At 44.7% G+C, this 12,689-nt stretch overlaps 2 protein-coding genes across 2 annotated transcripts in view; one reads left to right on the top strand and one right to left on the bottom strand.

Moving 5' to 3' along the window:
* The window catches only part of RAB3GAP1 (RAB3 GTPase activating protein catalytic subunit 1), a 60,508-nt gene extending 48,300 nt beyond the window's left edge, over nucleotides 1–12,208 (bottom strand). The window contains 4 exon segments of the mRNA XM_075180565.1: nucleotides 5,268–5,349; nucleotides 9,921–10,020; nucleotides 11,878–12,043; nucleotides 12,201–12,208. Of these exon segments, the coding sequence (XP_075036666.1) occupies nucleotides 5,268–5,349; nucleotides 9,921–10,020; nucleotides 11,878–12,043; nucleotides 12,201–12,208 (356 nt within the window).
* Nucleotides 1–12,689, top strand: part of R3HDM1 (R3H domain containing 1) — a 255,260-nt gene that overhangs the window by 229,548 nt on the left and 13,023 nt on the right.

Raw genomic sequence — 12,689 nt, 5'->3', positions numbered from 1 at the left:
CAGAGATACAGAGTTCGCTTGTATACATATAACGAGAAAACGGGACACTTTACAGACACAAAAGGGTATTTGGTAAACAATTACATTAATAACATTTGTAGACACTTGGTGGAACTCTGTCAACGTTTACAGACCCAAGGCGGAACTTGGGCAACGTTTACAGACCCGAGGCGGAACTTGGGCAACGTTTACAGACCCGAGGCGGAACTTGGGCAACGTTTACAGACCCGAGGCGGAACTTGGGCAACGTTTACAGACCCGAGGCGGAACTTGGGCAACGTTTACAGACCCGAGGCGGAACTTGGGCAACGTTTACAAACCCGAGGCGGAACTTGGGCAACGTTTACAGACCCAAGGCGGAACTTGGGCAACGTTTACAGACCCAAGGCGGAACTTGGGCAACGTTTACAGACCCATGGCGGAACTTGGGCAACTTTTACAGACCCAAGGCGGAGCTTGGGCAACGTTTGCAGACCCAAGACGGAGCTTGGGCAACGTTTACAGACCCAAGGCGGAGCTTGGGCAACGTTTACAGACCCAAGGCGGAGCTTGGGCAACGTTTGCAGACCCGAGGCGGAACTTGGGCAACGTTTACAGACCCGAGGCGGAACTTGGGCAACTTTTACAGACCCAAGGCGGAGCTTGGGCAACGTTTGCAGACCCAAGGCGGAGCTTGGGCAACTTTTACAGACCCAAGGCGGAGCTTGGGCAACGTTTACAGACCCAAGGCGGAGCTTGGGCAACGTTTACAGACCCAAGGCTGAACTTGGGCAACGTTTGCAGACCCAAGGCGGAACTTGGGCAACGTTTGCAGACCCAAGGCGGAACTTGGGCAACGTTTATAGACACAAGGCGGAACTTGGGCAACTTTTACAGACACAAGGCGGAACTTGGGCAACTTTTACAGACCCAAGGCGGAGCTTGGGCAACGTTTGCAGACCCAAGGCTGAACTTGGGCAACGTTTGCAGACCCAAGGCTGAACTTGGGCAACGTTTGCAGACCCAAGGCGGAACTTGGGCAACGTTTGCAGACCCAAGGCGGAACTTGGGCAATGTTTATAGACACAAGGCGGAACTTGGGCAACGTTTACAGACCCAAGGCGGAACTTGGGCAACTTTTACAGACCCAAGGCGGAATTTGGTCAACGTTTACAGACCCAAGGCGGAGCTTGGGCAACGTTTACAGACCCAAGGCAGAACTTGGGCAACGTTTACAGACCCAAGGCAGAACTTGGGCAACGTGTACAGACCCAAGGAGGTACTTGGTAAAAGTTTACAGACCCGAGGCAGATTATGGTCAATGTTTACAGACCCAAGGGGGTACCGAAAAAGAAAAGGTTGAGGTTTAGCTAGCAGCAGTGTCAGTAAGATGCACATTACTAGACAGTAAAACGTGGGTGGATACGGAGTTTAGTTCATAGATGAACAAATAAGGAGCATTGCAGCTATTTGTAAAAACCCTTCATATCTGAAGCTCAGGCATTTATATAATTTTTTTCCCCCAAGCCTCCAAGCTATTTATGCCGAACTCATAACCTGTCATCCTGAGTGGGAAACCCACCTGTAAGCTGCACAATTTACAGTGTCTAGCATGTCATTTCATCTGGTGACTGAAATGTGCAATTTAGCCTTTAAAAGGTCAGTGTTCTATGGAAGCGGCCAAATGGTGCACTTACATTGCATGATTACACTGAATGAGCACAAATGAGCCATTACACAGCAACATTTATAGTTTTAGAATAGCAGTCATTAAATTGCAGAATTCTGCTTCCGGAATAGGTAAAGTCTGAAGCACAGGTGGATTACATGTCGTCTGCAGACAGCAGTATAATGTAACTGCTGGAACACCGGACAGTCCCGGAATACGATGCAAATCAGTTGGGTTTATTGTACGATTACCCAATGACATAAGATTTCCTCTCCAAAACATTTATGATAAACATTACAGTATCTGTTTCACAGAAATTTATGCATTCAAGATGCAGATTGATACATAAGAATCTGGGCTGAGCTGGGGCGCTCCATAGAGATAAATTAGTAGTTTGTTGTGTGCAGAGGAAGTGGAGGGTGTCGAAGTCAGTAAATTGGATAAAGTCATTTCAATTAAAATCGAGCAAACTTGGTTGTCTTTGTCTGAAAAGATGCGTATGGCACACGCTACGGCGTGGAAGGGCGTACGCAGCTGCAACACGTGGCAACAACAATATTTACGCTTTTACATACATTCGCATTAACACACACATTTGTAAATAGTACACATTAATGGTAGTTGCAACACATAGTTATTTATGTCGAAATATAGTAGTGTTTATGTGTAATATTATAAGTTATATGCATATTAGTGATACATATGGTTCAGGTTAAAAGAAATGTGTCATGTCTAATATCATATTAATCCCCTTTACATCAGCAGCTGTTCGGTGAATTCGGTGAAGAGATCGCACATTGCATACTCTAGTTATTGATGTCAGGGAATAAACCTTTAATATGATATTAACTGTCAAATGCTAATAGACTGATTGTAATTGGAGTGTGGCGGGAAGAACAGAGCTCATCCCCTGGAGAGATGACCCCCACCTTTGGATTCCTTAGATTGAATCAGCCTATGATGTGTAACCCCCTGGACCCTCCTGATGCCTGGACCAATAGAAGCAAGCTATACCACCTGCATTGTTTCACTGTATCTCTGTTTGCATATAAGCAGTAGCTCTCATGTAGTGTATTCTGTTTTGCACATAAGTTAAATATTGACTGTGTTTTCCTGTAGCACAGAAATACTTGATAGCTTATTTGTACACTGAAATTTAAAGTTGATATTTGTGTGCTACATAAAAAAACAGTAAGTATTTAACTTATGTGCAAAACAGAAAACTAATTTGCACCCCTTGCATTGTAACATGGTTTTGTCCAGGAGACTGAAATAAGATACCTCTTCATTTAAGATCCTTAATGAATCAGGCCCCACGTGCTTTATTATATGAGACTGACACCCTCAGTCGTGTTTAAATGTTTCCGGGATAATGAGGTCTAGAACAGGCCTGGTCAACCTGTGGCTCTCCAGATGATGAGAAACTACAACTCCCAGCATGTCCTACAAACTAGTTAACTGCAAAGCATGATGGGGCTTGTAGTTTCAAAATACCTAGAGAGCCACAGGTTGGCCAGGCTGGTCCAGAACTTCAAATTTATCAACATTTATTTTAATGTTAGACATTTCACTGTATGTCTGAAGCTCCTGAAGGAGGTTGGGGAGCAAAGCATTGGGGTTTAGAAAGAATTAATAGTACATCATCCGCTTAAAAGGAACAGTTTATGATCTCGATGACCAACTTGTATTCCTGAGATATTAGAATTATTCTGCATTCCTGAAGCTAAATGAAGAGAGCATCAGTGCCTGATGCATTACACATCTGGCAAGTGGATGAGGTGCAGTCATTAACCAATACTGAGGCAAAAGGACATTATAACTGAGGAAGTTACCCTTAATTCACATGGCGGTTAGTGTTTGTTGTATAAAGGCCTTATCTGCGTCTAAGGTCATCACCAGGGCAGGTAAAGCTTGTTTATTGATGGCATAGATGAAGTCGATGGTCCTCCTGGTGTTCTCTAAAGCTGGGTACACACTACGCGGTTTTCGTCCAATAATCGGCTCAATCAGCCAACATACGACCGCTCATTGAAAAGTCGGGTCAGTGTGTGCTGTGACACGATGGTCGAAAGTCTGCCCAAATGGACGATTGTCGCCTCATTTGGTTGGTCGTACCATTTAATATTTTCGTCCCAATCCCGTTTCCGCTGTGTAGTGTGTATAAACTTCCGACTGATCCACAACTGTGAGTGTGAAATTACAGTCATTGCTCACGACAACATGGCTGTAAAAAGTCGCTAAAGGGACGTTCGCTCTTCCCTTTATCATCCTAAACAAGGCTAGTGTGTATGCAGTCCATGGACCGAGCGATCGGAACATTGATCGCATGTAAAATCGATCGGCATAAAAAGTTGGTAGAAAATTCTGTAGTGTGTACCCAGCTTAAAGCTCGGTGTTTGGGTATAAAGGCCACTGGTTCAGGATGCACCAAGGAAGAAATGACTGAGCCGAGTCTATTCTTCAGGGTTTTTGCAAATAACCTTAGGTCCATGTTAAACAGTGCGATGGGTCTACGGTTGCTAAAAGCATAAGGTTCTCCATCCAGTTTAGTAATTACTGATATCTCTGTCTGGGTGGTGGTCTCGTCATATTTTTGAGCCCCGTAAGATGAAGTTGAAGAACATGACAAGCATGGGGGAAAAGAGCTTCAACAAATATTTGGTAATAGGGAGCTCTGAGGTCATCTGGACCTGATGCCGAGTGCTTTTAAGTTCCTGAATTGCTTGAGAGATATCTTCAGCAGATATATCTATATGCAGGTAACGTCTTTGGGACAGTGTTACAAGCTCTGCATGTTGTCCTTGAGTTTCATAGGGTCAGTGATTCATAGTCTTCAATTGTATAAAGAGGCAGAATATTCCTCAAAGTGGTTAGCTATGGAGTGTGGGATTGGTCTTTTTATTGGTGTATTATTATTATTATTATCATTTATTTGTTAGACGCCACAAGGTATCCGCAGCACCGCACACAGTACTAACAGTAGACTATACAGGGTGAAACCATACAGAACAATCAACAAAAAGTACCAATACTTCAGAAACTCCGGCCAGTCATATGCAGTAAAGACGGAGCGGAAGAACAGATATGGAGACAGGAGGGGAGGGGGCCCTGCTCATACGAGCTTACATCCTAAGGGAGGGTAAACAGACCAGGCACAAGAGGAGCCAGTTGAGGCAAGAGGAGAGAAGGGAGGACGAGCTAAAGGGAGGAGATGGGGGTTAAGTAGATGGTTGCTAGGCTTTGAGGAAGAGGTGAGTTTTGAGTGCACGTTTGAAGGAGCACAGAGTAGGAGAGAGACGGATGGAACGAGGGAGGTCGTTCCAGAGAAGGGGGGCTGCACTGGAAAAGTCTTGGATTCTGGAGTGGGAAGAGGTGATAAGAGTGGAGGAGAGAGGTAACAGAGGTAACACACAGTGTACAGAGGTAACACACGAGTTACAGAAAGGTACAAGACAAAATTACAGAAATAAACCATATTAAAATGAAAGTTACACACACAGGGGTGGAGCAAGGAGAAACACTGGACAAAATCAACAGTGAAGACCCAGAATGAATCTATTATCAAATCATAAATAATAATACTGAATTAGTTATAAAACAGAACCCTGATTTTGCCAACCTTATCGGGTCCTCACAGGCACCAAAGGGAAGTTTTCCAAACTCCAGTCCCCCAACTTCTCCTCCAACAAGAGCATCGATGTCTATTACAGATACAGAAATTGTAATTGTAAGCGCTACGGAATTTGCTGGCGCTATATAAATAAATGTTGATGAATACAGAATATATGGTCTAGTACACATTTAACAGATCAATGGAGAATTTAAACAATAAACCTGTAAGTGCAGCAGTGTAGTCAGACGATATGTAATGTTAGTAGAATTCTTGGCTACATGATTTGTAAGTAGCAAGAGGCCTTGATTTCACTGTATAGATACTTCGTTTGGCCTCACTTTTAGAAGGTTCTTGATATATAGTAAGAAAAACAGCCAACGGGCAATGACAGGAACATGTAAATATATTAGCTGGCTCCTTCCCACATTATGCTGTTTCTAAACATCTTTTGGAGCCAGACTGTAAACTGACATTCAAAAATGCCACAATGGAGAAGGAGAATCATGATCCAGTTTCCTAACTGGGACCATCAATGACTAAACTGACTAGTTCTTGGTCACATGATCTGTATACAGTGTTCAAAGCCAACGCTCATTGCATGAGTCACATCGTCCGCTATGTCCCAACGTGTCCTCGGGAACTTCCGTCTCAGCGGTAGATCCTGAACATTGCTTCATACGGCTGAATCAGCTATCCCATGCAAGCAATTACCAATAGACCCATGCTAATATGGATCTAATAGTAATTGCTCCTTCGGTCTCTTAGGTTCAGTTTGCCCTGGATCAAATAATAAAAACAACAACAGACGACCTTCTTGAGCCTCCAGACTCCTAAAGGTCTCCCCTGGACACAACATTTTAAAGAATGAAAAAAGTGAAAAACATGTCCCTGGTTCTGCCACAAAACCATCGTACAAACAGTTACATTCAGACTGATAAAGATTTATTCTGGGACGTTAAGTCACCGTTTCACCAGATAACCGGTCACTGAGTATAATTAGTTAAAGGGGCAGGACAGTCTGCTATCGTCTAGTGGGGTGACATTACAATGAAGATATTGCCCTGTGTAGGTTAGAGCCCTTAGAAGGTGTCACATGATCGCTATTCTAGATAGAACACCCGCGTTCAACGCATACGAGCGACACACCGCCCCTTAGACTTTGGGAGTCGCGTGTGGAAAGACAAGACTCAAGAAAACCTGTTTACGTCCCAGAGGTAAGCAGACTCAGCGTGGAGTCACTCATCTATATAGCCTATTACTGCCTAATTGCTATTACTATTTGTGCAGCTTTGTCTTAATAAACCTTTTTAAAAATGAAATTGCTGTTTGGTAATTGCTTATTAAAAGGACTTAAAAAGGGCAACCGTCGCAAAAATACTTTAAAATAAAAAAATGAAAACAATTTGCTGTTTGCACCTGATTAACTCCTTCATGGCCGGAGATATTTAGCACCATTAGGACGTGAACAATTTTTGCAATTCTGTGCTGCAATGGCTTCATAGGCTTTTTTTTTTTTTTTTAATCTCTTAGTCTGGGCACATTTTATATTGTTGGTGAGGGGGGGGGAATTAAGAATAGATTTTACTTTCATTTACAGCTTGTTGGTTAAAATTGATTTATTTTATGGAAATCAAATAATAACAAAAAATAAAATCAACTAAAAATACACTTTACTGGAATTTGTCCCAAATTTATAATGTGATTAGCCCCAGAAAATGATCCCAAAATGTTACAGCTTAGATCTCCCAAATATGATGTTACCAGATATAATTTTGCCAAGGTTTAATGCAGTTCTACAGAGTATGATTAATGTGTTTGTAACCAGAGGGAAACATCGAGAAGTCATGCCAATACTCGGCCATGTTTTCAGCAACAGTATTAGATCTATTAGTAATACGTTCTTGGTATGCACCATTCAGTTCTCAGATGCATTTAACAGACTTACAACAAACACGACATAAAAATCCACTTGATAAATTAAACCATATGTCCACTAACAGACACCACTATCTCCACCCTCACCACCAAGCCGTCCCCTTCAGTAGCAGAGGTTGGTGCTCTGTAATCACCCATCTAATTAATGGAATCGTCTGTTTTAGAACACCTGAAATGCTCAGTGTTATGTATGTAATCAACTACTTATTCTTCCTTTACAGAATCCTGAGAAATGCCAGTGTATTATGAGTGTGATACTCAGTCAGCCCTGCCCGGCCTACTTGTTGAAAACTAAGTAAAGCTGGAGACCCACGTTCAGTAACGACCGCCCAATTTGTAAGGGTGGTACGTTGAGCGAGATCCAGCTGCTCGTCGGCATCCCTGGGGCCGGTCACTGCAGCCTGAAGACGACCGAACACGCTACACATTAGTGGCCCCTTCCAACTGCAATTAGAGATCATGCTCAATAATGAACCTATCGATTACAACAGGATCCGGTTCATATATCAGCGTCGTTTTGGGGCCAATTGATCGTTATCTCCTGTTATATTGCAGCGTGTGACCAGCATTACTAACTAACTAGAAAAATTTAGATTGCAGATACATCAAATCCCGTTCTACTGTCAATAATCATTGTAGAGACTAACATCCAAATATACAGTCTAGATTACGTATGTGTGTGTGTGCACAGTATATATTTATATATGTATAGAGAGAGAGAGGGGGGAGAGAGAGGGGGGGAGAGAGAGAGGGGGGGGAGAGAGAGAGGGGGGGAGAGAGAGAGGGGGGGAGAGAGAGAGGGGGGGAGAGAGAGAGGGGGGGAGAGAGAGAGGGGGGGAGAGAGAGGGGAGAGAGAGTGAGAGGGCGAGAGAGAGAGGGGGGGAGAGAGAGAGGGGGGGAGAGAGGGGGGGAGAGAGGGGGGGAGAGAGGGGGGGGGAGAGAGAGTGAGAGGGCGAGAGAGAGAGGGAGAGGGCGAGAGAGAGAGGGAGAGGGCGAGAGAGAGGGAGAGGGCGAGAGAGAGGGAGAGGGCGAGAGAGAGAGGGAGAGGGCGAGAGAGAGAGGGAGAGGGCGAGAGAGAGAGGGAGAGGGCGAGAGAGAGAGGGAGAGGGCGAGAGAGAGAGGGAGAGGGCGAGAGAGAGAGGGAGAGGGCGAGAAAGAGAGAGAGGGCGAGAGAGAGAGGGAGAGGGCGAGAAAGAGAGAGAGGGCGAGAAAGAGAGAGAGGGCGAGAAAGAGAGAGAGGGCGAAAAAGAGAGAGAGGGCGAGAAAGAGAGAGAGGGCGAGAAAGAGAGAGAGGGCGAGAAAGAGAGAGAGGGCGAGAAAGAGAGAGAGGGCGAGAAAGAGAGAGAGGGCGAAAAAGAGAGAGAGGGCGAGAAAGAGAGAGAGGGCGAGAAAGAGAGAGAGGGCGAGAAAGAGAGAGAGGGCGAGAAAGAGAGAGAGGGCGAGAAAGAGAGAGAGGGCGAGAAAGAGAGAGAGGGCGAGAGGGCGAGAAAGAGAGAGAGGGCGAGAAAGAGAGAGAGGGCGAGAGGGCGAGAAAGAGAGAGAGGGCGAGAGGGCGAGAAAGAGAGAGAGGGCGAGAGGGCGAGAAAGAGAGAGAGGGCGAGAAAGAGAGAGAGGGCGAGAAAGAGAGAGAGGGCGAGAAAGAGAGAGAGGGCGAGAAAGAGAGAGAGGGCGAGAAAGAGAGAGAGGGCGAGAAAGAGAGAGAGGGCGAGAAAGAGAGAGAGGGCGAGAAAGAGAGAGAGGGCGAGAAAGAGAGAGAGGGCGAGAAAGAGAGAGAGGGCGAGAAAGAGAGAGAGGGCGAGAAAGCGAAGAGGGCGAGGAAAGCGAGAGGGCGAGAAAGCGAGAGGGCGAGAAAGCGAGAGGGCGAGAAAGCGAGAGGGCGAGAAAGCGAGAGGGCGAGAAAGCGAAGAGGGCGAGAAAGCGAGAGGGCGAGAGAGAGGGCGAGAGAGAGGGCGAGAGAGAGGGCGAGAGAGAGGGCGAGAGAGAGGGCGAGAGAGAGGGCGAGAGAGAGGCGCGAGAGAGAGAGAGGGCGAAAGAGAGAGAGGGCGAAAGAGAGAGAGGGCGAAAGAGAGAGAGGGCGAAAGAGAGAGAGAGAGGGCGAAAGAGAGAGAGAGAGGGCGAAAGAGAGAGAGAGAGGGCGAAAGAGAGAGAGAGAGAGGGCGAGAGAGAGAGAGAGGGCGAGAGAGAGAGAGAGGGCGAGAGAGAGAGAGAGGACGAGAGAGAGAGAGAAAGGGCGAGAGAGAGAGAGAAAGGGCGAGAGAGAGAGAGAAAGGGCGAGAGAGGGGGGGGAGAGAGAGAGAAAGGAGAGAGAGGGGGGGGAGAGAGAGAGAAAGGAGAGAGAGGGGGGGGAGAGAGAGAGAAAGGAGAGAGAGGGGGGAGAGAGAGAGAAAGGAGAGAGAGGGGGGAGAGAGAGAGAAAGGAGAGAGAGAGGAAGAGGGGGAGAAAAGGGGAGAGAGAGATAAAAAGGGGGGGAGGGGGAGAGAGAGGGAGAAGGGGAGGAAGAGAGAGGGAGAAGGGGAGGAAGAGAGGGGGAGAAGGGGAGGAAGAGAGGGGGAGAGAGAGACAAACATATTTATTTATATAAACACAAATACGTTACTTGTGTATTAATGTATTGATAACGCCTAAAGCTAAGATAAATGAGAGTAATATGCAATCGATCTGCCGGACATAAATACACACAATTGATCTACTAAGGACTGACCATAGATCGGTCACATAACTCACCTGGTGGCTGCTGAGGCCAGAAGTACTGCTGACAGTCCTGCAGGATGTACGTGAAGCGGATGGCGATGTTGATGGGGGGCAGCGCAGTAAGTGGGCAGCCCTACAAATAGAGGAGACGACATTACTCAGATATCCGTAAGGACGTCAGTTTCCCAACAGACAATGGTATTTTAAGCAAACGAGGAGACAGATTGATCAGCATTCTAGTAGTGTAAAAAATGACAAGCTCTTGTAAGTGCAGCCATGGATAGAAATCTAAGCTGTTGGTTTTTTTTTGCTTTTCTTTAGCACGTGGTCATCTATCTCCATGTGATGTGATCTTATGTAAGTAATGTGCTATGTAGTTTCATAATCTGCCATAGAAAATAAGAAAGGCTCCACCCAACGGCTGCCATCCCTATAACTGAAAGGAAATAGGAATATATAGGCGCAAATGGAGAAAAAGCAGCAGTGTAATCCAAGTGGTTTCACCTCCCACATACTAATACAGATCACTCAAAAAATAGAAAAGTAGGCGTTGTTCCATTGGCAAGCTATGAATAACATTCAAATGGTTAAAAACACATAAATTGGACAGAGAATAAATCTCAGTCCTGTAGTTCCAAATACTACTCATGAAACCATGTATTAAGTTCTTAAAGTCTCAGTAGATACAAGTTCTCCAAAGATAATTATAGGTGGCGCTCCGTACGAATGAAGTAATCTACTCTTTCCTCAAAAGCACGTATGTATGACCCTTCAGCTGACGCTTTGTTCATGTGATCATCCGCTATAGGTGCATATTAATTGGGCTCAATTCCACATATGAGAAGAGTAGGAAAAGAAAAACATAGTGTGTATCTGTGCTCAAGGTCAAAGTCTTGAGAGAGATTCGTATTGAGTTGAAACGCGCCAGTTCATGGAAGGGGAAGATACCAGTTCCCAATCAGTGTTTTTTAGAGTCCAAAGTGATCGGAGTGTGACAGTCTCTTTTCTGGAGAGGAGCTGTTTTCACATTTGACGTTATCTACTATATTACATCTGATACGAATCTCATTATACTGTGTATGGGACGTTTATTTGGATATTTATTTGATACTTTTAGATGTTTATGCAAGTGCAATAAACGTATGTTTTTATCATAAACCACGGATACACACTATGTTTTTTCTTTTCCTTTTCGTCTTTGTCCAATTTATGTTTTTTTAACCCTTTGATTGTTATTCATTGCTTGCCAATGGAGCAGCATCTACTTTTCTATTTTTCGAGTTATTCCTATAAATGAAATCGGACCAACCAGCTCGCACAGCGGCTCCCCCTGCTGGCGGACTCAGTCAATAACAGAGCCCTATTAATGAGCCGTGGATGGTCTCCAGTCTGCTCGTTATCCCTACATCTCTCAGATTCGGGTAATGGGGGAAGGGTGTTAAATCTGTCTGAGTCTACTGTGATATTCATCATCTTTCCAGATCAACTTCTATTTTATTAATGGGCTCTTAATCACTTCTGACATAATACACACCTTCAAAGAAAAAATGCAATATTCCCTTGTTAAAAACATAAACAATAGGTTTCAGTAAACAGAAGTCAGTATAGTATAGTGTCATTTGAAGCAGCTGAAACAGTCGGACAAATTTCTTCATATTGACTTGGCAACAAAGGAGTTAAAGAGTTCTCCACTTGAAATATGAAATTTACTGAACCCACTTAATAGTATTACACTAGTGGGGGTCTTTTCTCTGGGACCTTCACCCTACGCTGTATTTAGTAGGGTCATCGGATGGAGGAAAATTTGTCTCTGCGGCTTTCAATTAGAGACCCCCCAAAAATGCTGTTATTGGGTGGTAATAAAGTAATTTATTAAAACTTATATTTAATACGGGATATATGACTATTTTAATACCTATAACAATGGGCATACATTTACCCCAACCTGGGAAGGTGCCATGTTTTGATAGGTAATCAGCTGTGTACATACAATTTTTGATTTGAAGATGTCCAGGAGTCCTGATAAATGCGTGTACTGATTCGGCACTTTTCGCAAATGGACCATCTCGAAATCTGTCCGCACTCCCGGCCCTTGGCACTCGCCCACGTAGAGTTTCCTCCATTTCTGATGCACTTGCACAAACACCGGGACCTGGCTGTAGAACAGAGTCACGTTATTGTATATCCACAACCAGAGAGACGGATTTGTGTAGCAGGATTGGAAAACACAAAGAGCCCCCCCCAGAAGCCGTAATACTATTTTCAGCAGGTGGGTCACACACAGCACATGTCACCTCGCACTTCTCAAAATACCACCGCATCTCCTGGGCATGAAACTCCTGTCATCTCTCTTTCTACCAGCAGTATCCCCCCGGTCGCCTCTGCAGCTATTATGATTTCTCAATATAAAGCGGAAGCCCTCCCCGGTAATACAGCCACAAATGTCTCGGGGAATGGAACAGAATATAGCTCCGGAGAAGCCCAGCGGGCTTTAAAATAAAGAAAAGCAATAAACAAGGGAGCACAAATCGCTTATTCTGCACATTTAATAATAGGACAAGGCAGCACCTGGGAGGTAAACGATGCTTCTTGTTTTATAAAAAGGTACCAAGCAGTAAAGTTCTAGATCATAGAGTTTTAAACAACAAAAAGTTCAGAGGAATGGAAAAACAACTTAAAACTATAACTACGTAAAACATTTTATAAAACTTCTTTAAAACCACCTTGTGCTTAATAAACTACCCTCAGCAATGCTCTCCCTACACTGAATTATCTTTCTTATAAATCATGGCTTCCCCCGTA

The sequence above is a fragment of the Mixophyes fleayi genome, chromosome 7 (genome assembly GCF_038048845.1).
Source record: "Mixophyes fleayi isolate aMixFle1 chromosome 7, aMixFle1.hap1, whole genome shotgun sequence".
Classification (NCBI taxonomy): Eukaryota; Metazoa; Chordata; class Amphibia; order Anura; family Limnodynastidae; genus Mixophyes; species Mixophyes fleayi.
Note: the sequence above shows the minus strand (reverse complement) of the source record. Positions and strands in the feature narration are given on the sequence as shown.